This window comes from Bubalus kerabau, chromosome 11 (genome assembly GCF_029407905.1).
Source record: "Bubalus kerabau isolate K-KA32 ecotype Philippines breed swamp buffalo chromosome 11, PCC_UOA_SB_1v2, whole genome shotgun sequence".
NCBI lineage: Eukaryota > Metazoa > Chordata > Mammalia > Artiodactyla > Bovidae > Bubalus > Bubalus kerabau.
This window is the reverse complement of record NC_073634.1, coordinates 32946123-32971361: the sequence shown is the minus strand read 5'-3', so window position 1 is coordinate 32971361 and position 25239 is coordinate 32946123. Positions and strand designations below refer to the sequence as shown.

The following is a 25239-nucleotide window of genomic DNA, read 5'->3' as shown; positions in this document are numbered from 1 at the left end:
AGCAAAGGTCCATCTCAAAGCTTTGGTTTTTCCAGTGGTCATGTATGGATTTGCTGAGTGCCGAAGAATTGATGCTTTTGAACCGTGGTGTTGTAGAAGACTCTGGAGAGTCCCCTGGACAGCAAGGAGATCCAACCAGTCCATTTAAAGGAAATCAGTCCTGAGTATTCTTTGGAAGGACTGATGGTGAAGCTGAAACTCCAATACTTTGGCCACCTGATGCAAAGAACTGACTAATTTGAAAAGACCCTGATGCTGGAAAGATTGAAGGCAGGAGGAGAAGGGGACAACAGAGGATGAGATGGTTGGATGGAATTACCGACTCAGTGGACATGAGTTTGAGTAAGCTCCAGGAGTTGGTGATGGACAGGGAAGCCTGGCGTGCTGCAGTCCATGGGGTCTCAAAGAGTCGGACACGACTGAGCAACTGAACTGAACTGAACGATAATTTTGACATAGATAACTGTCCACTTATATGGCTAATGCTCAAAGAGTTGGATGACATATCTGCCATGAAAATTAGTATTGTACCATAAATAATGACAGCTAATCTACACTTTTGACTCTGTACTCCTAGTGTAGTGTATTTTCAGAGTGACAGAATTCCCTGATTCTTTATCTCCAACCCAAATCACTCACTGGAGCCTGAAATCAATATATTTAGCTTTGTTGAGAGTCTCCACTTGATTGTCTTACGAGTACTTCAAAACCCAAACCTGAAGTCATCTCTCACCTTGATCTGTGTCTCACCTACAAAGGTTTCTTCCTTATTAGTACATAGCACCACCATCCATTGGATTGCCCAAATCAGTATGATTCATGGTGCCAACCTCTTCGTCCCACCTATATCCATTCAGTCACCAAAGTTTATGATTTTGTGACTATATCCCAAATGTATTCAGTTCTTTCATATTTATTGCCATAGTTCAAGCTATGTTCATCTCTCCATTGTATTTACTCCGTTGTAGCTTCCTAATTGGCCACTTATCACTAGTGCTATCCATTTCCAAGTGTCTATACATTCAGGTAATTTCCCTAAAACACAAATCAGAACATCTCACTGTTCTGTTTAAAACCTTTTTAGTAGCTATCCTTGGCCTTCCAGATAAAATCTAAATAAAGTGTTTATGGCACCCTTCATAATCTGGCACCTAATATGGATACCGCAATATGGAGCAACTTGCAGTTCCTTGAGATGGCTGGAGGTGAGCACCTTCAGTCTTCACACACACTTCTTTCTGATTAACTAACTCCCAGTAGTTACCGTCTCACCTTAGACTTTCTTCAAGAAACCTTCAACTAATATCCCAACAACATGCTCTTAACATCATCTAAGATTGAATTAGATGCTCTTGTGTGTTCCCATAGTATGTTTGTGCTCAGACTCTTTAAGCCATGTCTGACTCTTTGTGACCCCAGACTGTAGCCCACAAGGGTCAGACTCTGTCCATGGGATTCTAGGCAAGAATACTGGAGTAGGTTGCCATTTCCTTCTCCATATTCTCATAGTGCCTTCTGCTTATTCCTGTTATAGCATGTGACATACTGTACTATTGTTGCCTGTTTGGTTATTTATGTCTCTTCTAAGCCGTTGGAGGGCAAGTACAAGATTCTGTTTGGTTGCTCTGTTTTACCAGTACCTCACACAGTGCATGGCACATTCATTCATTCATTCTCCAAATACTTGTTGAACACACTTTATGTAAGATGGCATACAATAAAGTGGTTTAAATTTCTTCTGATGAAATGAAGTGAAGTGAAGTGAAGTGAAGTCGCTCAGTTGTGTCCGACTCTTTGCAACCCCATGGACCGTAGCCCACCAGGCTCCTCTGTCCATAGAATTCTCCAGGCAAGAGTATTGGAGTGGGTTGCCATTTCTTCCTCCAGGGGATATTCCCGACCCAGGGATTGAACCCGGGTCTCCCGCAGTGCAGTCAGACACTTTACCGTCTGAGCCACCAGGAAAGCCTGATGAAATGAAGGCTTGTTCAAATTTTCAGTAGTTCTTTATAGTATCAAAGATATGGTCAAACATATTTTCTTTGACCAGTCTTAGATAATCCCTGTAGTTCATATTGTGAAAATTCAGCAGAATTATATGCATGTATGTGCATAAATAATACCTGAATGTATTAATGAAAGCATTGAACAGTATTCTTAATACTAGATTTTTTAGAGTTTGTAACTATATATAAGATACAACTAAAAATATCTGATTATTGCAAGTCAAACTTTTAAAAAGCAGTTTTTTGTAACTTTGCTTCTGGACTCTCTCCCTTAAAATAGTTAAGTAAATTTTTAAAGTAAAATATTTAAGTTAAAATGCACTTAAGATAAATTTCTGTCTTGATTTTAGTTTTTTCGTGTATTTTTTTTTAGTAGTTGGAAAAAAGCTGTGGTAGTTCCCAACTGTGTTAGAAACAGTTGTCAAGTGTGGTTCTTTATACTGTGAGACTGGGAGCTGTTTCTAAACACAGAGTTACTAGCACAAGTTTCCAATATATGATCTGTGGCTATGGGTAAGTAACATGGAACTTAGATAATATTTGTGGAGGAAAAAAGGAAAAAACTTTTGGAAATTAAATTCCACATAAACTACCTTTTAACTTTAGGTTAATCTTTAAACCTAAGGTGTATAGACTTTAACCTAGAGCCAGTCAATAGTGTAATTTTCTGTACATTTTTGAGATAGTTAAAAGGTATGTAAAAATTAAGATCTTTTGCTTAAGGTGTATAGACTTAAGTCTCTTCTTTTGTGGAAGTGAATCAGTATAAATTTTCAATGCTATTTTTTTTTTCAGTCCTATTTAATAGCAAAGATTTCAAAAGATTTTTTTAATTTAAAGAATCATACTTACTCTACAGAAGCCTTTATCCCTATGGATCCTATTAATAGTGAAGACTCTAGTATATTTGTATATAATTTGTAGTAAAAATCTAAAAATTATAAATTTTTATATTACATGTATGTGTGTAAGAGGACTGGTAAGAATTTAATAAAAGGGTGTATGTATGTGTGAATACTATCCAATTAGGATAACTACTAGCCACGTTGTAGCTATTGAGCACTTGAAGTATGGCTTATCTGAATTTGAGGCATACTGTGAGTATTAAAAATATAAACCTTTAGTATGAAAAAAGAGCTGGTGTTTCTATTGGGTATCTTCTGGTCAAGAACATTTTTTTCTAACTGAAAATTACATTTTCTGTAAGTTATGGTTGAAATTAAACATTTTGATATTGAGTTATTTTTTATTAGTCCTAGATTATAATTTGACATCTGAATATTGGTATTCCAATATTAGATATAAAAGTGAAAGCTATAAAGTTAAAAAAATTTAACAAAATATTATTTTGAAGTCTTGTTTTTGGATTTTGTTGTTAGAACAATATCATAACTAGTCCTTGATGATTTCTTAGTTCTTGAATTGGACAGTTTAGCAGCTAACATGGATCACTTTAGTCACTGTATAATTTATTGTTTGCTTCATATGTGCCATATCTATTGTAATTTCAGGAGGGAACAAAAAATAAATGTATATGCTTGTAATTAGTTCACAGAGTTGGAGGTAGGAAGAAGAGAAGCAATTCTTATCTGGGTTTTTATTTTCTGTCAAGTAGTATGTAAGGTCATCTTAGTACACCACTGGTAGTGGGTTCTTGGAAAAACTCTTGAATAAATTGAATTGAGTTCTCAATGGATGAGAATCAGCATTTCTTGAGTAGTTATTGGGCACTAAGCTGAATGTGGAGGAAAATATAAAATATATATATGTTTATAATATTATAATGCATTTATAATATAATTTATAACTATAATTTATTATCATTAAATAATTTAATGTGATAATTTATAATACATTTATTATATAATATTATATATAAAATAGCCATGTCCTCAGAGCTTAAATTTTGTTAAGAAACTAAGTATACCAAGAAAGCAAATAACAAATAAGGCAGCTGTGATACGGTAGAGTATATGGTGTATATACAGTGCTGCTGCTGCTACTGCTGCTAAGTCGCTTCAGTCGTGTCCGACTCTGTGCGACGCCATAGAAGGCAGCCCACCAGGCTCCCCCGTCCCTGGGATTCTCCAGGCAAGAACACTGGAGTGGGGTGCCATTGCCTTCTCTGATATACAGTACTACAGGAGTTCAAAAGATGAAGAGAACACTAATCACTAAAGATTATTTCATGTGTGTATGTTTTGGGTTTTGTGTCTTTTAAGTTTTCTCCTTTTGTTTCTTATTTATATTATTAAACAGTGGTAATTTACTTGGAGAGCAGTATAGAAAATAGCACAGATTCTTGATCTCAGCACAAGTAAAAGTTTAATACGATTATTTTAGAGCTGAGCTTTGAGTGCTTTAGAACAGGATGGTGTTTTGAATAGGAAGTTGAGGTTATTATGGCATTATGAGATTTCAAATCATGTAGCTTTGATGTTTATTTGGTGTGAACCTCAAACTGCACTGGAATTAACCAGCACTGTCTCTTCCCTGTTAATTACTTCTGCATTCCTTACTTCAGTTCAGTTCAGTCGCTTAGTCATGTCCAACTCTTTGAGACCCCATGGACTGCAGCACACCAGGCTTCCCTGTCCATCACCAACTCCTGGAGCTTACTCAAAATTATGTCCATCGAGTCGGTGATGCCATCCAACCATCTCATCCTCTGTTGTCCTCTTCTCCCACCTTCAATCTTTCCCAGCATCAGGGTCTTTTCCAATGAGTCAGTTCTTCACATCACGTGACCCAAGTATTGGAGTTTCAGCTTCAGCATCAGTCCTTCCAAAGGATATTCAGGACTGATTTCCTTTTGGATGGACTAGTTGGATCTCCTTGCTGTCCAGGGGACTCTCAAGAGTCTTCTCCAATACCACAGTTCAAAACCATCAATTCTTCAGCACTCAGGTTTCTTCATAGTCCAACTCTCACATCCATACATGGCTCCTGGAAAAACCATAGTTTTGACTAGATGGACCTTTGTTGGCTTTGTCTCTGCTTTGTAATACACTGCCTTAGGTTGATCATAGCTTTTCTTCCAAGGAGCAAGCGTCTTTTAATTTCGTGGCTGCAATCACCATCTGCAGTGATTTTGGAGCCCCCAAAAATAAAGTCTGTCATTGTTCCCACTGTTTCCCCATCTATTTGCCATGAAGTGATGGGACCAGATGCCATGATCTTAGTTTTCTGAATGTTGAGTTTTAGGCCAACTTTTTCACTCTCCTCTTTCACTTTCATCAAGAGGCTCATTAGTTCTTTGCTTTCTGCTGTAAGTGTGGTGTCATTAAGTGTCTGTCATATGTGGTGGTCTGCATATCTGAGGTTATTGATATTTCTCCCAACAATCTTGGTTCCAACTTGTGCTTCATCCAGTCCAGCATTTCTCATGATGTACTCTGCATATAAATTAAATAAGCAGGGTGACAGTATACAGCCTTGACGTACTCCTTTATCTGTTTGGAACCAGTCTATTGTTCCATGTCCAGTTCTAACTGATGCTTCTTGACCTGCATACAGATTTCTCAGGAGGCAGGCCAGGTGGTCTGGTATTCCCATCTGTTTAAGAATTTTCCAGCTTCTTGTGATCCACACAGTCAAAGGCTTTGGTGTAGTCAATAAAGCAGAAATAGGTGTTTTTCTGGAACGCTCTTGCTTTTGATCCAACAGATGTTGGCAATATGATCTCTGCCTTTGGTCCTCTGCCTTTTCTAAATTCAGCTTGAACATCTGGAAGTTCACAGTTCGTATACTGTTGAAGCCTGACTTGGAGAATTTTGAGCATTACTTTACTAGCGTGTGAGATGAGTGCAATTGTGCAGTAGTTTGAACATTCTTTGGCATTGCCTTTCTTTGGAATTGGAATGAAAATTGACCTTTTCCAGTCCTGTGGCCACTGCTGAGTTTTCCAGATTGGCTGGCATATTGAGTGCAGCACTTTCACAGGGTCATCTTTTAGGATTTGAAATAGCTCAACTGGAATTCCATCACTTCCACTAGCTTTGTTTGTAGTGATGCTTCCTAAGGCCTACTTGACTTTGCTTTCCAGGATGTCTGGCTGTAGGTGAGCGATTACACCATCATGGTTATCTGGGTCATGAAGATCTTTTTTTGTATAGTTTTTCTGTGTATTCTTGCCACTTCTTCTTAATAATATTTTCTGCTTCTGTTAGGTCCATACCATTTCTGTCCTTTGTTGTGTCCATCTTTGCATGAAATGTTTCTTTGGTATCTTTAATTTTCTTGAACAGATCTCTAGTCTTTCCCATTCTGTTGTTTTCCTGTATTTCTTTGCACTGATCACTGAAGAAGGTTTTCTTATCTCTCCTTGCTATTTTTTTGGAACTCTGCATTCAAATGGGTGTATCTTTCCTGTTCTCCTTACTATCAGTCCTTAATATTTGCTGTGTTAATGGTGAGAAGGAAAGATGATTCCAGGCTGGTGTCTGGGTGGGTATCTGTAATAATAAGATCTATAGACTTGATGGACATGAGTTTGAGTAAGCTCTGGAAGTTGGTGATAGACAGGGAAGCCTGGTTTGCTACATTCCATGGGGTCTCAAAGAGTTGGACATGACTGAGAAACTGAACTGAACTGAGAAGATTTTAAACAGGAGTGGGATTTAGAGAGATGGTAGTATAGGATGAGAAGTGTGAGCATGTCTTTGTGAGTGTTGTAGAACCTGACTACTAGCTGCATCATAAACCAAGATGATAGAGGGATCCCCTGCATGTGCATACACTGCAAACATAGTGGAAATGTAACACGGAACACTAACAAAACTCTAAATGCGTAGCTAAACTCTGAGGAAGGAAAGAAGGAAATTCCCAGGTGCCAGGTATGAGAGAAATCAAATCAAAACCTTCAGTGGAAAAACAAACAAAAAACCTTAAGTGGGAACTAGTGCTGCTATATAAAATAGTACAGGGGCCTTTTGGTCCTGGGTATAAAGGGCTTCTCAGGAGGCTCAGTGGCTCCACCTGCCAGTGCAGGAGCTGCAGGAGACATAGGTTTGATTCCTGGGATGGGAAGATCCCCTGAAGGAGGAAATGACAACCCACTCCATTGTTCTTGCCATGAACAGAGGGGCCTGGCAGGCTACAGTCCATGGAGTCGGACATGACTGAGCAGCTGAACACACACGTAGGTCTGGGGTGAAATTTTAGTTCACATATAGAGAATGGAGTTTGGGCCTGTTTAAAATAGAACTAGGTCTGATAGACAGGCATGCAGCCTTGAACCTGAATTGTGTGTGTGTGTTCAGTGGTGTCTGACACTCTGCGACCTCATGGACTGTAGCCCTTCCATCTCCACTGTCCATGGAGATATCCAGGCAAGAATACTGAAGTGGGTTTCCGTTTCCTACTCCCAAGGAATCTTCTGACCCACAGATAGAAACCATTGTCTCCTGCATTGGCGGGTGGATTCTTTACCACTGAGCCACCTGGGAAGCACCTGGAATTGGAAAGGATTTCCCTAACTGCAGTGTTGCTGGGGGTCTTTGGCAAGCGGGTGGGTGGCATTTAAGTGCTCAGTGATGGAACAGTCTAAACAAGAAATAAATGTGTATGGAAATAATTAAAAGGATTAAAACAAGAAAGTGAAGTATGAAGTAACAGCCAATATGAAAAACAAGCAGTAAGTCTTGAAAAAGAAAATTAAAATCAATGTTCAGAAATTAAAAATATAATTTTGGAATTTGGCTTTAGTTGGGTTATATAGAATATTAAACATATTCTTGCTTGGCTGAAAAGGAAAAGACGTACATAGCAATAAGTGGTTAAGAACTAAATCTAAATGTAATGATGCAAAAGTAAAAAGCTGAAAATCGGGATTGGCAAAATGCTAGACTGATATAGAATAAAACAGAAAGCTCCTAGTAAAGTACTATCAGGCAAGAACAGATTTTAAAGGCAAAAGTGCTATTAAGGATAAAGAGAGCCATTGCATAATGGTGGGAAGGAATAATTCACCAGGAAGAAATAATAATCTTGAAGCTTTATGTCTAAATAATATTATCTCAAAGTGTACAAAGCAAAATTTTACATACTAAAAATGGACTGTCTGTAGATAGTGGGGAATCTTAGCACATTTCCTCAGAAGCAGGTGGATAGATCACACCTCTGCTGCACCACCTCCTCCCCAGCAAAGTAAGGACATAGAATATATGGCCACTGCAGTCAACAAGCTTGGTGTTTTAGGTGTGTTTAACCCTTAGTCTCAAAAAAAATAGAATGTAGATGTTCCTTTCAACCACACTTGAAACATGGAAATTAACTACAATGGAATGACTTCACAAATACCCAGGCATGTTACACTGGCTGTATTTTCTGACTACAGTTGTAAGTACATGGAAACCTTATTAGGTTTTCCAAATTTTATTTGAAGGTGTTTAATAGAATAATATTTAAATAAAATAATAGCTAAAACATTTATTGAACACTTAATGTAAGCTAGGCATATTACTGAATGTTTTGCATATGTTATTTAAATACTTTTCCACAGCCCTATGAATTAAAAGATACTGTTACCATCCTTAGTAGTGAGAATATTTAGGTTTAAAAATGTTTATAGGTCTTGAGCTTCCCCTGCAGGGGCTGTGGGTTTGATCCCTAGTCAGGGAACTAAGATCCCACATGCTGTGTGGGTGGAGCCAAGAAATTAATTAATTTTAAAAGTTGATTATCTGCCCAAGGTCTGCAGGTGGGAAGAAAAAACCTCGCTTTTTAAATACACTGCACAGCCTTCCCACCTTTTAAAAATATCTTTTTGATTGTAAAATACAGCCAGATAGAGAAGTTCACATTAAGCAACTGCATAGTATATTGAATTATTGTTAAGGTTGGTATTGTAATACCAATAGATCAAGAAGTAGAACTTTACCAGCCACTACAGAAGCCTTTTATGTGCCCCGTTCTGACCATAACCTCTTTCCTTCCCCATAGAAAGCATTTTTGTAATAATCATTTTCTAGCTTCTTTTCTTGATAATTTTAGTACTGGAATATACTTTCTTAAACAGTATGCTTTAGTTTTGCTTATTTTCCCTCATTTTTACCCCCATGGAGTTTATTTGTTGAAAAAACTGGTATAGTTTGATCTTGTAGAGTTTCTGAGAGGTTTGTTCAAGTTGAGATTTGATGGTTTGGGCAGATATTGTAGATGATGGTGGTGTGTTCTTTCATCAGGAGATATATAAATGTCTGGTAATATTTCTTTTTGTGATATTAGAACTATTGATACTCAGTGGTTAATTCTATTAACTCTTTAGAGATTCCAGATTTTATTTTTCTGATATGATTATTTCTTCATTTATTGCTGGAATGTTTCTGTAAAGAAGCTTCCCTTCACCTAACAGCTGGTTACCTGGTGGTTCAGTTTATATAAAAGAGGAAGAGCTAGTGTTACTTCCTGTTGTATACCAGTTTTTAAAATAAGGAGTTGCTTTTCACTGGCATCTTTCAAAGCAACCCCACTCCCCCCTTTTTTAAGTTTATTTATTTATTTTATTTGGAGGCTAATTACAAGATTGTGGTTTTGCCCTTTTTGTGTGTCATAAATTCACAAGATTTAAATATGTTTCTTTCAGTTCATTTCAGTTATTCTTACTGATGCTCAAATTGTCCCATCTTCGGCCAGTGGGAGCACCTTCAAGTTGGTTCTCTTCCATCAGGGAGTTTATATTGTAATAAATATATGTATATATAAGCATATGTATGTGTGCATGCTCTGTTGCTGAGTCGTGTCCAACTCTTTCTGACCCTATGGACTATAGCCCATCAGGCTCCTCCGTCTGTAGAATTTTCCAGGCAAGAATACTGGAGCGAGTTGCCATTTCCTCCTCCAGGAGATCCTCCCAACCCAGGGATTGAACCGTGTCTCTTGCATTGGCAGGCAGATTCTTGACCACTGCATCACCTGGGAAGCCCCAATGTATATGTATTGCCTTAAAACACAAACATATACTAAACACATTGTTCTGTATATTTTGGGTTTTACTCTTGATGAACATTTTGATTGTTACCCAGCAGTATTATAAAAAGTACTGTGTTACCCAGCAGTATTATAAAAAGTATTGCAATGAATATCTTGATTCTTAACTACTTTGCCCATGTGTGCAGAATCAATTCCCAGAATGGAATTGTTAAGTAATAATAGCTACTGCCAAATTGCTGTCCTCAAAGCAATTAAGAATTTTTTTGTCTCATGTTATCTTTTGATATATAGTACTAGTATACAATCAAACTTTTGATAATCTGCTACATAAAAAAAAATCTCATTGTAGTTTCTATTAGTGTTTCATTTGTATTTCCTAAATTCTGAATTGGCTGTATCCTTGGTCCAATTTTCTGTTGAATTGTTAGTCTTTTCCATGCTGATTTGTAGTACTCAGATCAGATCAAATCAGTCGCTCAGTCGTGTCCGACTCTTTGCGACCCCATGAATCGCAGCATGCCAGGCCTCCCTGTCCATCACCAACTCCCGGAGTTCACTGAGACACGTCCATTGAGGCAGTGATGCCATCCAGCCATCTCATCCTCTGTCGTCCCCTTCTCCTCCTGCCCCCAATCCCTCCCACTATCAGTCTTTTCCAATGAGTCAACTTTTCGCATGAGGTGGCCAAAGTACTGGAGTTTCAGCTTTAGCATCATTCCTTCCAAAGAAATCCCAGGGCTGATCTCCTTCAGAATGGACTGGTTGGATCTCCTTGCAGTCCAAGGGACTCTCAAGAGTCTTCTCCAACACCACAGTTCAAAAGCATCAATTCTTTGGCGCTCAGCCTTCTTCACAGTCCAACTCTCACATCCGTACATGACCATAGGAAAAACCACGGCCTTGACTAGACGAACCTTTGTTGACAAAGTAATGTCTCTGCTTTTGAATATGCTATCTAGGTTGGTCATAACTTTCCTTCCAAGGAGTAAGCGTCTTTTAATTTCATGGCTGCAGTCACCATCTGCAGTGATTTTGGAGCCCAGAAAAATCAAGTCTGACACTGTTTCCACTGTTTCCCCATCTATTTCCCATGAAGTGGTGGGACCGGATGCCATGATCTTCATTTTCTGAATGTTGAGCTTTAAGCCAACTTTTTCACTCTCCACTTTGACTTTCATCAAGAGGCTTTTGAGTTCCTCTTCCCTTTCTGCCATAAGGGTGGTGTCATCTGCATATCTGAGGTTATTGATATTTCTCCTGGCAATCTTGATTCCAGCTTGTGTTTCTTCCAGTCCAGCGTTTCTCATGATGTACTTTGCATATAAGTTAAATAAGCAGGGTGACAATATACAGCCTTGACGAACTCCTTTTCCTATTTGGAACCAGTCTGTTGGTCCATGTCCAGTTCTAACTGTTGCTTCCTGACCTGCATACAAATTTCTCAAGAGGCAGATCAGGTGGTCTGGTATTCCCATCTCTTTCAGAATTTTCCACAGTTTATTGTGATCCACACAGTCCAAGGCCTTGGCATAGTCAATAAAGCAGAAATAGATGTTTTCTGGAACTCTCTTGCTTTTTCAATTGCCCTTTTGTGACACATGTTAACAAATGTGTGTGTTAGTGTCTCAGTCATGTCCAACTCTTTGCTATCCCATAAACTAGCCCATCAGGCTTTCCTATCCCTGGAATTATTAAGGCAAGAATACTGGAGTGGGTTATTTTTCCTAATTGTGTTATTTCTTTTAACTATCTCTATGGTTTTCATTTCCTAAGCAGAATTTTTAAATGTAAACATATTACTCAAATTTATTAGTTCATTTTTAAACAATCTAAACTTAGGAAAGAGTTTAGAACAGTACAAAGAAGTTCCCCTCCCCCACCCTGAACCCTTCAAGAATAAGTTTCCAGCTTTGTCCTGTCACCTCCTAATACTTTAGTGTGTATTTCCTAACAACAAGGATATTCACCTAGATAATCATGCTATACCTATTAAAATCAGAAAGTTAGTACTGATGCATTACTGTTTTTAGATCTCCATTCAGGTTTCACTAATTGAATGAAGTATTTCACTCTTGTCCTAAAAACAAACCTTTAAACAAAAGGATCTAGTTCAGAACCACAGGTTGCAATGAGTTTACATATCTTTTCAATGTCCTTCCATCTGGAACAGTTCCTTAGGCTTTTCCTTGACTTTCAACTTTGATAATTTGAAGGTTATTAAAAACCAATTAGAACAAATTCGGATTTTCCCTAATGATTCCTCATAATTCTGATATTCCCAATAGATTTAGGTTACGTATCTTTGTCAGGAATATCATAGAAGTGATGCTGTGTTCTTTCATACTCTCAGGTGACACACAGCTTCAGTATGTCTTATGAATGATGTTTACTTTGGTCACTTGATTAAGACAGTGTTTGATTGGCATTTCTACTATAGAGTTATGATTTTTCCCTTTCTACTTAATCAGTATTTGTGGGGGGGTGGGTACTTTAAACATCTCATTCCTATCAAATTCCGTTTATTCCTTTATTTATAGTAGAATGAATTTACAGGTCGTCCATTCAGTAGGTTATAATCCCTGTACTATCATGAGTTTTGATACTTCAGCATAATTTTGCTAGCTAGTGGGTGATCATTTGGGCTGATCTCAGTATTTGTTTTTTTCTTTTTTGGCTGTCATGCGGGCTTTTTCTTGTTGCGGCATGCAGGCCTCTCTAGTTTCAGTACATGGGCTTAGTTACCCCCCAAGGCATGTGGGATCTTGGTTCTGTGACCAGGGGAATCTGTGTCTCTTGCACTGAAAAGTGGCTTCGCAACCACTGGACCACCAGGGAAGTCCATTCAGTGTTCTTTTGACATGTCCTCATCGTTCAGCAGTTTCTTATTTCTGCCACAAGCTATTTCAGGTTCACCTTGCATTTCCCTCAACCTAGAATCAGCCATTTCTCCAAGGAGCTCTTATCCCTTTTATAAAGAAGTAAGAAAGTATTCAGAAGCAAATATCCAAATACTGGTCATGCTTATTGCTATTGGAGTAGCACTGCTTCCAGGCTTTGTTACACACGTGTATCATCTACACATTTCCAAACATTTATACATACATTTGTACGTGCTTACCTATTTCTGTATCTATCTTTTAAAAACAATGAGTTCACATTGAAAATTCCAGTCCAACAGTGTAAGATACACTCTTTCCATTTATATTTTAACTCTTCTCAGAACCCTGGCTTCCATTCTACTTAATTATTTGATCAGTTCCTTGATGTTACCAAGCTTCCAGTTCCACCTTTTCCCTCTCCTGTGCGATAGCCTTTTCTGTCACCCTTCCCACACACAGACCTCCTTCTTCTTACCCCTCTTGAGCACCAACACTGTATGCCAGACCACCCTCTGCATGGATGCCCTTTTTATCCCACTTGGTATCTATACTGAATCTACACTGTCCTACTTGGTATTCATAATCTATACTGAACTGTCTGTCTCCATTGACACACTTCTCACCCTGCTTGTACTCTAACCATGCAGTACTCACTCGTACTCACTCAGCAAGTGAACATCCTCCTCACCGTTTTTAAAAATGCCTTCCAAGTTCTGTGTCATACCTTTAAAGAACTTTGCCACTTTCACATTATAAAAAATAGTTTTCTTTTCTTTTCATGATTTAATTTATTTATTTTTATTGTGGGTAAGCATTGTGAAATTTATTTTGAAGTAAGAAATGAAATAGAAATCCAAGACTTCTCAAATGGTTATCCAGATGACTAGAATTTTGTATAAGAACTATCTCCCCCCCAAAAAAATATATATTACAAAGTTTTTTTGTAAATTTACTGAATCCATAGGGCTTTTTCTTAAAAAATGGGTGTCATTTTCATATTATTTTTGTTTATAACAGATGATGATGTACCTGCAGATATGGTTGCAGAAGAATCCGGTCCTGGTGCACAAAATAGTCCATACCAACTTCGTAGGAAAACTCTTTTGCCAAAAAGAACAGCGTGTCCTACCAAGAGCAGTATGGAGGTAGGTTAAATGTCTGTTTTTCTGTGTATAATGAAAGAATTGTTAGGAAACAGACGGGACTGTCATCATTTTTTAGAAGTAATGATTATGGGTAAAAATATTTGCTTAACTAGTTTTCATTTTGTTTTTCAAGGGTGCTTCAACTTCAACTACAGAAAACTTTTTTGGTCATCGTGCAAAACGTGCAAGAGTTTCTGGAAAATCACAAGATCTATCAGGTATTTCCTTTGAGAAAGTTAAGGAATAGGATTAAATAGTTCTTTTAAATTTTGTTTGATAAAAAATTAAAATTAAATGTTTATTTACACATTTGAGATTGAGAAAGCAGTTATTACAGAATAAACCTGAGAACCCTGACCTTCTCCATCTTTGACTGTAATTGTATAAAAATCTTTTTTGTATATTTATTGTAACCAGTTACTGAAATGGTACATACTAGCTAAAAGAATACTGTTAACAGAAAAGAAAATAAATAAATGTGTGCCATCTCTGAAAGCACATGCTTATAAAATGATAGTCATCAAAAAATAAAAGCTCTTCATTTAACAAAATGAAAATTGTGCTCTTTGAATAATGAGAAAGTCTTTGCTAGCATGATAGATTATGTTCTGTTTGTTAATCTTTTTATAGCAGCACCTGCTGAACAATATCTTCAGGAGAAACTGCCAGATGAAGTGGTTCTAAAAATCTTCTCGTATTTGCTGGAACAGGATCTTTGTAGAGCAGCTTGTGTGTGTAAACGCTTCAGTGAACTTGCTAATGATCCAATTTTATGGTAAGTGAAAATTTATTTCTTAGTATCTTGAGATATATTACCTACTGCCCCAAATGCTAAAGGATGGTAGGAAGGTTGGAGTGTGAGTTGATGGTTACAGTTAAATAGAAGAAAATTAGAATACTTATAAATTCCAGTTCAGTTCAGTCACTCAGTCGAGTCCAACCCTGCGACCCTATGGACTGCAGCACTCCAGGCTTCCCTGTCCATCACCAACTCCTGGAGCCTACTCAAATTCATGTCCATTGCGTCGGTGATGCCATCCAACCATCTCATCCTCTGTCATCCCCTTCTTCTCTTGCCTCCAGTCTTTCCCAGCATCAGGGTCTTTTCCAGTAAATCTGTTCTTCCCATCAGGTAGCCAAAGTATTGGAGTTTCAGCTTCAGCATCAGTCCTTCCAATGAATATTCAGGACTGATTTCCTTTAGGATTGACTGGTTGAATCTCCTTGCAGTTCAGGGGACTCCCAAGAGGCTTCTCCAACACCACAGTTCAAAACCATCAATTCTTCGGCACTCAGCTTTCTTTATAGTCCAACTCTCACATTCATACATGACTACTGGAAAAACCATAGCTTTGACTAGATGGACCTTTGTTGGTAAAGTAATGTCTCTGCTTTTTAATATGCTGTCTAGATTGGTCCAAGGAGCAAGCATCTTTAAATTTCATGGCTGCAGTCACCATCGGCAGTGATTTTCAGTTCAGTTTAGTTGCTCAGTCGTGTCCGACTCTTTGCGAGCCCATGAACCACAGCACGCCAGGCCTCCCTGTCCAACACCAACTCCCAGAGCCTACCCAAACTCATGTCCATTGAGTCGGTGATGCCATCCAACCATCTCATCCTCTGTCGTCCCCTTCTCCTCCTGCCCTCAATCTTTCCCAGCATCGGGATCTTTTCAAATGAGTCAGCTCTTCGCATCAGGTGGCCAAAGTACATCAGTCCTTCCAATGAACACCCAGGACTGATCTCCTTTAAGATGAACTGGTTGGATCTCCTTGCAGTCCAAGGGACTCTCAAGACTCTTCTCCAACACCACAGTTCAAAAGCATCAGTTCTTCAGTGCTCAGCTTTCTTTATAGTCCAACTCTCAACATCCATAATGATCACTGGAAAAACCATAGCCTTGACTAGATAGACTTTTGTTGGCAAAGTAATGTCTCTGCTTTTTAATATGCTGTCTAGGTTGGTCATAACTTTCCTTCCAAGGAGTAAGCGTCTTTTAATTTCATGGCTGCAATCTGGAGCTCCCCAAAATAAAGTCTCTCACTGTTTCCACTGTTACCCCATCTGTTTGCCATGAGGTGATGGGACTGGGTTCCGTAATCTTAATTTTTTCAGTGTTGAGTTTTAAGCCAGCTTTTTCACTCTCTTTCATCCTCATCAAGAGTCCTCTTGGCTTTCTGCCATTAAAGTGGTATCAGCGGCATATCTGAGGTTATTGATATTTCTCCCATCAGTCTTGATTCCCGCTTGTGCTTTATCCAGCCCAGCATTTTGCATGATGAACTCTGTATATAAGTTAAATAAGCAGGGTGGCAGTATACTGCCTTGACGTACTCCTTTTCCTATTTAGAACCAGTCTGTTGTTCCATGTCCGGTTCTAACTGATGCTTCTTGACCTGCATACAGATTTCTCAGGAGGTAGGCCAGGTGGTCTGGTATTCCCATCTCTTTAAGAATTTTCCAATTTGTTGTGATCCACAGAGTCAAAGGCTTTGGTGTAGTCAATAAAGCAGTAGATGTTTTTATGGAACTCTTGCTTTTTTGATGATCCAGCTGATGTTGGCAATTTGATCTCTGCCTTTGTTCCTCTGCTCTTTCTAAATCCAGCTTGAACATCTGGAAATTCACAGTTCTAGTACTTTTGAAGCCTGGCTTGGAGAACCTTGAGCATTACTTTGCTAGCATATGAGATGAGTGCAATTGTGCGGTAGTTTGAACATTCTTTGGCATAACCTTTCTTTGGGATTGGAATGAAAACAACCTTTTCCAGTCCTGTGGCCGCTGCTGAGTTTTCCAGATATGCTGGCACATTGAGTGCAGCACTTTCACAACGTCATCTTTTAGGATTTGAAATAGCTCAACTGGAATTCCATCACCTCCACTAGTTTTGTTCGTAGTGATGCTTCCTAAGGCCCACTTGACTTTGCACTCCAGGATGTCTGGCTGTAGATGAGCGATCACACCATCATGGTTATCTGGGTCATGAAGATCTTTTTTGTATAGTTGTTCTGTGTATTCTTGCCACCTCTTCTTAATAGTATCTTCTGCTTCTGTTAGGTCCATACCATTTCTGTCCTTTATTGTGTCCATCTTTGCATGAAATGTTCCTTTGGTATCTTTAATTTTCTTGAACAGATCTCTAGTCTTTCCCATTCTGTTGTTTTCCTGTATTTCTTTGCACTGATCACTGAGGAAGGCTTTCTTATCTCTCCTTGCTATTTTTTGGAACTCTGCATTCAAATGGATATATCTTTCCTTTGCTCCTTTCCCAGTTACCTGTTTATCACAAATGTTGGTTATCAGTCCAGGCAGTGTTTTTAAAACTATAAGAAAGAAAGTGAAGTCGCTCAGTCGTGTCCAACTCTTTGTGACCCCATGGACTGTAGCCTATCAGGCTCCTCCGTCCATGGGTTTTTCCAGGCAAGAATACTGGAGTGAGTTGCCACTTCCTTCTCCAGGAGATCTTCCCAACCCAAGGATTGAACCCAGGTCTCTGGGTTCCCAGGTTCGCATTGTAGGCAGATGCTTTACCATCTGAGCCACCATCTGAGTACTTTCTTTATTTAAAACAATAAAGAAAGTACTTTTTCTGCTATTTGTCAGTTAAAAGCTACTGAGTGATTATGGAGAATGCTTTTCATTCCATTGCTTTTTAGAAACAGAACTAAGTCTAATTTAAAACAGCTAATAGTTCAGTAAGAATGTAGATTTTGTATATGACTTTTAGAAAAGAGTTTGGACAGTTGTATTTTTGAACTATGAAATATGTGTGCCCTTTGACCCAGGAATTCCACTTCTGAAAATTTATTTACGTTATGTACAAATTTTTCATAGTAACACAGTTAATAGTGGGAGAAAGCTAGAAATAATCGAAGTCTAGCAATAAGGGATTGGACTAAAAGTAAACAGTGTTATATGTACTTTAAGGGTTGTGATATAGTCATTAACAGTGAACTTTACAGTTTTTAATAACATGGGAATATGCCATGTTATAAAAAATGAAAGCAGAATACAAAAATTTTATGTTATCACAATTGTAATAAATGAAACTCTGTAGCTAAAAAGACTGAAAAGAAATACAGTAAATTGTTAATAGTTAATATATTAAAAGTAGGTTATCTCTTTCATACTTTTCTGTATTTTACAGCAGCTATATGTATTACTTCTATGATACTAAAAATAAGGTACACTTTAAATTTAAGAAAGATAATTATATTTGTGTTGGAAAGCAAAAAGGGAATGTTAAAAGAGCAGAAGAAGAAACATTTGTTTTGTACAAGAAATTATATAATAGTTAACTATCACTCCACTCCTAAGATTTGATGATTTGTGATCAGACATACATGAAACATCATTATTTAAAATAATCCTTTTAAATTATAATGTATGTGGCTTTTATTTTCCTTTAACTAAACAATCAGATTTTAAAGAATTGATGCATTGTTTTAGGTGGACTACTTTACTTTTTATATGCAGTTATATTATTTTAGCCAAAAATTTTATTTTTACATCTACAATGCTGCTCTGTCATATTCTTATAAGTTTTTGAGGCCTCAAATAATTTTTGTAGTTGTTTAAAGAATATTTTATGAAGAAATCTTAAACCCCTTTCCCCCTCCAGGAAACGATTATACATGGAAGTATTTGAGTATACCCGCCCTATGATGCACCCTGAACCTGGCAAATTCTACCAGATTAATCCAGAAGAATATGAACACCCAAATCCATGGAAAGAGAGTTTCCAGCAGTTGGTATGAAGTATAAATGGAAAATACTGATGTTATATATATTTTAAATAAGTTTTTAAGTATATAATGTTTTATTATATTTATATATTTATAAATATATTTTTATAAAAGTTCCTTTTTTAAAATTTAAATTCAAGTATAGGTTTCACGGGAATTTCCTGGTGGTCCAGCGGTTAGGACTTCACCCTTTCACTACTGAGGGCTGGGGTTCAATTCCTGGTCAGGAAACTAAGGTCCCAGAAGCCACGCAGCATGGCCAAAAAAAAAAGAATAGGTTTCTCAAGTCAGTACACATTTATCAGCCAGCAAAGGAATCAGCAGTTCTTTTCACTGCTGGCATATTTATTAATAATTTTAACAGTAGCCGTAAATTTAAACAGTAGTCGTAAGTATCAGTAGCCTGAGAGCAGTTATACTTTCTATGGATCTCTTTCAACTTATATTTAAATTATTACTGTTGAGTAGTTATTTAGAGTTTCACGGAATTCCCTTGGTAGTCCAGTAGTCACATTTAGCTTCATTTTCATATGGTCCTTTATGAATAGTTAACTACCCAACTAGGGGTTATTTTGCTTCACAGGGGATATTTGGCAGTGTCTGGAGACATTTCTGGTTTTCACAACTGGAGAAGAGACTGCTTCTGATACCTGGTGGTCAGAGTCCAGTGAAAAGTGAAAGTCACTCAGTCGTGTCTGGCTCTTTGCAACTCCATGGACTATGTAGTCCATTGAATTCTCCAGGCCAGAATACTGGAGCGGGTAGCCTTTCCCTTCTCCAGGGGATCTTCCCAACCCAGGGATCAAACCCTGGTCTCCCGCATTGTGGGCAGATTCTTTACCAGCTGAGCCACAACGGAAGCCCAAGAATACTGGAGTGGGTAGCCTATCCCTTCTCCAGCAGATCTCCCCGACCTAGGAATCGAACCTGGGTCTCCTGCATTGCAGGCAGATTCTTTACCAACTGAGCTATCAGGGAAGCCAGAGTGAAAGTCAGTCATGTCCGACTCTTTGTGACCCCATGTATATACCCTCCATGGAATTCTCCAGGCCGGGATACTGGAGTGGGTAGCCTTTCCTTTCTCCAGGGGATCTTCCCAACCCAGGAATCAAACCCAGGTCTCCTGCATTGCAGGCAGATTCTTTACCATCTGAGCCACAAGAGAAGCAGATGCTACTAAACATCCTACAATGCACAGAATAAGCCCCTACAAGAAAGAATCTGTTACAAACTATCAGTAGTGCTGAGGTTGAAAAACCATGTCCTTACTTGATATTACTGAGTCATAAACTGTTCCAGATTTTACATTGCAATATGCATCAGAAAATTAATTGGACTAATAATTATTTTTAAAAATTAAATTTAAAAATTCACGTAGTACTAAACTAATTTAAACTATAGTGTTTATACTAGTAGTCAGTTTTTTGTTTTTGTGTTTTTGATGTTTTAGTATAAAGGCGCACATGTAAAGCCAGGATTTGCAGAACATTTCTACAGTAACCCTGCAAGATACAAAGGAAGAGAAAACATGTTGGTATGTTTGATTTGTCTTTTTCTAAGATTTAAAATGATGATCTTACAGTTCTTTACTGACATGTTTTTGCGGGGGGGTTGTTTGTTTGTTTTAGTACTACGATACAATTGAAGATGCCCTTGGTGGGGTACAAGAAGCTCATTTTGATGGACTTATCTTTGTTCATTCTGGAATATATACTGATGAATGGATATATATTGAATCTCCAATCACCATGATTGGTGCAGGTATTTTGAAATGTATTGTCATTAGAATTTTAATACTTTATTTATGTGGTGGGTTTTTTAAAAATGCTGGTTACTTAAAATCCAGATGAACCTTGATAATATCTTAATTGTAGGAAAAAATTAGAAATGTCATGTATATTTTATATGATGGAAATGAAAACTTTAGAGTTCAGAAATTATAAATGTATCTGTTTCTCTTGGGGGAATGTGTATAATTCTTGATGCCAATAGTTTGTCCAACTGCTTTAATTAATAAGGAGAAAAAAATATTTGTTTTATCTTTTATTTGAAAATACAGAGGCTAATGTTTTTATTGCTGTGTTTTTAATGAAACAAATGTGCTTTTAAAATACTTCCCATGCTGTTTCAAAGTTGTTTTTATGGTCACAGTTCTAAAAATAAATGTAATGTTTGTTGAGCACTGATCAGTTATTTGAAAATTTATGGGCTCTTTGATTTTTTTAAGGATACAGTAGTATAAGACCATTTTAAAATAGCGAGTAGTTGTTAAATAGTTAATGAGATTTGCGTTTACTGCCCTTTCTTCTTCCCTCCCCTATTTCCACGTCAAAGAAAAGTGAGAGAGAGTATAGAAAAATTTTGCCTACTAATTTTCATTATTTTCCAAATCAAGACCAGTACTGAAAATAAGTTTAAATAAAGATTCTTTCTCTCCCTGCTCACCATCCCCTTCTTTCTTCTCTCTGAACATTGTTTTCTGGTGCTACTGGTAGTGATTTGGTTTCCACAAGAAACCCACATTTTAATGCCATTGCATTTGGTATTGAATACTATTTGTAGCTGAGTCTATTAAAAGTATTATTATACATGAATTTGAGTTACAGTGATGCTCAAATAATGTCCGTGTTAAGTATGACAAGTTATCTATTTGATAAAATGAGTATTAGTCCTGTCTACCCAATTCTAATGTTCCTTTAAAGTTCCCTCTCTAAAAGAACTACCCAAGTTAAAACTGTAGAAAGGGTTCTATTGAATTATTAGTTTTATGGCAGAGTATTTTTACTGACTAAGAAAGTAATTTTTTGATCTGTCTCATGAAAGTAATATGCTTTAAAATATTTTCTTCATAGCACCTGGAAAAGTAGCAGACAAAGTTATAATTGAAAACACTAGAGATTCAACCTTTGTTTTTATGGAAGGTTCTGAAGATGCTTATGTTGGATACATGACAATAAGGGTAAGAAATTATAAATTTTTAAGTACCTGTATGGAAATATTTAAGGCTGTGGCTATTTATTTCAAACAAAATTTCTACTTTTCAGTTTAACCCTGATGACAAATCTGCTCAACACCACAATGCACATCACTGCTTAGAGATTACAGTAAATTGTAGCCCTATTATTGATCACTGTATTATCCGAAGTACATGCACAGGTTAGTGTTCCCATTATGTTTTATTATAAGCTAGTCATTGTGTTGCCCAATAGAATTTTAAATAAATTGTTTTTCTTACAGTTGGCTCTGCAGTATGTGTTAGTGGTCAAGGAGCATGTCCCACTATCAAGCACTGTAACATCAGTGACTGTGAAAATGTTGGACTTTATATAACAGATCATGCACAGGTATTTTTTAATTTTGTAGGGTTTTTCTTTTTCTGTTTTTTTTTTTTTTAAACTGTACTAATGTTTATTTCTGGTTAATTGTTGTAGGGAATATATGAGGATAATGAAATTTCCAATAATGCTTTAGCTGGGATTTGGGTTAAAAATCATGGAAACCCAATTATTAGACGGAATCATATTCATCATGGACGTGACGTTGGTGTGTTCACATTTGATCATGGCATGGTAAGAACACGTATTCTTAATTAAAAAAAAAATACTAATTTATCAGTTAAATTCCAAATTGCTGAATTGAAGAGTATAAGTCTAAAAGAAGATTAAAAATTGAAATGAGTATGCAATATCAATTCTGTAAATTCTTGAATCTAACATTCCATACATGTAGAGAAGATGGAGTCCTTAGAAAATTGATACGATCTTTGAGGAGAGTAAGGTCTAATCCAGTAGTTCTCAAATGTAAGTATGAATAAAAATCACCCAGATACAACAAATCAGAATTCTTCAGGATGGCACCCAGTATATGCATTTTTAGTAAGCACCAAAAGTTAGTTTAATGCAGGTTGCTTTTTGTTTGTTTTTTGCCATGCTGCACAGCTTATAGAATCTTAGTTCTCCAACCAGGGACTGAACCTGGGCCCTCAGCAGTGAGAGCATGGTGTCCTAACCTAACCACTGGACTGCTAGGGGATTCCTAACACCTAGTTTTTGTTGAACTAATTTTTTAAAATCCTAGGACAGCATTGGCAACATTTTTTGTTGTTGGATGTCCAGGATGGGAGTCCAGGATGGGAGAGGAGGTTGTAATGTAGTAACAAACAAAGGCATGATGAAGTTTTATTGCAATTATGTGGTATTAATCACACAATTTTGGAACATTGAACTGGGACATATAAAAATTGTCTATTAACAAAGGAAGTTTATTTTCAACTGTTTGTGCCTAAAACCCTAACACAGAACCTTTTTTCTGCCCACCACTTGTGGCATGTGACATCTTAGTTCCCCTACCAGGTATCAAACCCGTACTCCCGCAGTAGAAGTACGGAGTCTTAACCACTGGACCTCCAAAGAAGTCTGCTAAACTCTGTTAAAACTGAAGTAGACCAGGAAGGAGTACCCTTTTGTTACATTCTGGTTAGATGTAAATAGTTTTATTAATAGACCCCCCAGTTCATTGTATTCCTGGGATAACTATAACCTGAGAAAAACAGTTCACTTAAAACTCATGCTGTATAGTTTGGGCCTGTAAATAAGAAAGCACAGTGGAGATGACCACTTGTCCTTCTCCAGCTAGAATTTAAAAGTTGACTTTTTTTTTTTGCAAATTGTAGCTCTTTTTTCCCAAGGAGTAGGAAAGAGGGGAGTTTGGAAATTGGGGGCTCTCAGCCGCAGTCCATGGGGTTGCTAAGAGTCGGACACAACTGAGTGACTTCACTTTCACTTTTCACTTTCATGCATTGGAGAAGGAAATGCACCCCACTCCAGTGTTCTTGCCTGGAGAATCCCAGGGACGGGGGAGCCTGGTGGGCTGCCGTCTATGGGGTCGCACAGAGTCGGATGCGACTGAAGCGACTTAGCAGCAGCAGCAGCAGCAGCAAAAGTATGGAGGCTGTCAAAACATAAGACTCTTCAGAGAATTCATCCTGCCTGGGTTCAAAGCATAGCTTTGTGTAACCTTCAGCTCTTAACTTCTCAGAGCCTTGGACATGTACTGGCTCATTTATATAACACACATGGATTGGGTTCTGTGGTTGATGGCAATGATGGTCCTAATTTTTCACCCCTTCCTGTGGGCACACTCTTTGCTACATAATTTTGCAGTGTCCTCTCACTTTGCCCTTGACCCTGGGCTCAGCCATGCAACTTGCTTTGGTCAATTGGATGTTAGCAAACAAGATGCAGTCCAGAGTCTTAAATTGGGTATGTACCTCTGTCGTCACCGTGAGAACATACCCAGGGTAGCCCGTTGGAAGATGAAAGATGTGTGAAGCAGATTCACATGACGGAAGCCAGCCTAGATCAGCCTTTCTCCGGCTGGTCCCCAGCAAAAATCAGCAGAGTCACTTAGCCAACTCTCTGGTCAACTAGTTTACCCCTAGATGTTTGAGAACAAAATCCTTTTTTTGGCATAGGCTGAGCTTTGGGGCTTTTGTTGTGCAGAATTATTGAGTCAGTGCAGCTGCCATTACATGCTAGCCATTTCTACAAGCACCGACTACAAAGTTATGTAAGAGGATCATAGTGCCTATGTTGAAAGACCTTTGATGATTAAATAAGAGAATACATAAAAAGTGCTTGTCTATTAATGCTTTCTGCTATTTAAAAAAAAAAAAAAAGAGTCTTAAGAATCTACCCCCTCTTAGAGGCCTGTGTTGGTAATATTTTTTTCCCCCTAATTTTTTCTTTTTTTTTTTTTAATCACACCCTACCTGCGGCCTGCAGAATCTTAGTTCCCCAACCAGAGATTAGATCCCTGCCCCCTGCATTGGGAGAGCAGAGTCTTAACCCACGGATCATGAGGGAAGCCCTAGCAATAATTCTTAAATGGAATTCTAAATGGAACTCATATTTTTGTAATGAAACTGTACTATGCTAGTATTTATTTGCCTTTAGACTTTGCCCCAGAGTTACATATACAGTTTCAAGTATCATATTTATGCATGCCTCTGGTCTCATTCATAGATGATATGAGGTACCAAAATAACTTGAACCTGAGTAAATTTCCTCATTTTTAAAAGACCTAATGTTGATGGTCACTTACTAAAATTTATCAAATAATACACTCTTCACACAGTCCCAATACAGTTTACATTATATAGATTCAAGTTTATAAATTTTTAAAAAACAAATCTTGGGCGATCCTACAGATATAAATCTCATCAATCCTTAATGGAAATATATAAATTATATAGACTTATAAGGAAAAGATGGGAATAAAAGCATATCTTGGGCCTCTCATCTATTTTAGTATTGTGATACAATCCTTTAAAATCCTTTGGTAGAATGTTCTTTATTATTAAGGTGTTTTTTGTGTTGGTTTCCATGATTGGTAGAGTATTACTAAGGTTAACCTTTTTAAAATTTGACTTTGTTTTTTAATAGAACTTCAGAGAACATCAGAGTAAATATTTAAATTAGTTTCTGTACTGTTCTCTGAAATTGTCTTTCCTCTTCCTTGTCTATGACCTGCT

General features: G+C 37.5%; 1 protein-coding gene across 4 annotated transcripts in view; it reads left to right on the top strand.

Annotated features, from left to right (window-relative positions):
- The window catches only part of FBXO11 (F-box protein 11), a 110638-nt gene that overhangs the window by 67305 nt on the left and 18094 nt on the right, over window positions 1–25239 (top strand). For 3 of the 4 annotated variants that reach the window (XM_055540032.1, XM_055540030.1, XM_055540033.1), the window contains exons 2-11: window positions 13835–13962; window positions 14096–14180; window positions 14593–14737; window positions 18584–18713; window positions 20158–20241; window positions 20336–20468; window positions 21560–21666; window positions 21752–21863; window positions 21945–22051; window positions 22139–22276. In XM_055540032.1, the coding sequence (XP_055396007.1) occupies window positions 13835–13962; window positions 14096–14180; window positions 14593–14737; window positions 18584–18713; window positions 20158–20241; window positions 20336–20468; window positions 21560–21666; window positions 21752–21863; window positions 21945–22051; window positions 22139–22276 (1169 nt within the window). The remainder of the gene's footprint in view (window positions 1–13834; window positions 13963–14095; window positions 14181–14592; window positions 14738–18583; window positions 18714–20157; window positions 20242–20335; window positions 20469–21559; window positions 21667–21751; window positions 21864–21944; window positions 22052–22138; window positions 22277–25239) is intronic. The other variant, XM_055540031.1, reaches the window with a different exon arrangement.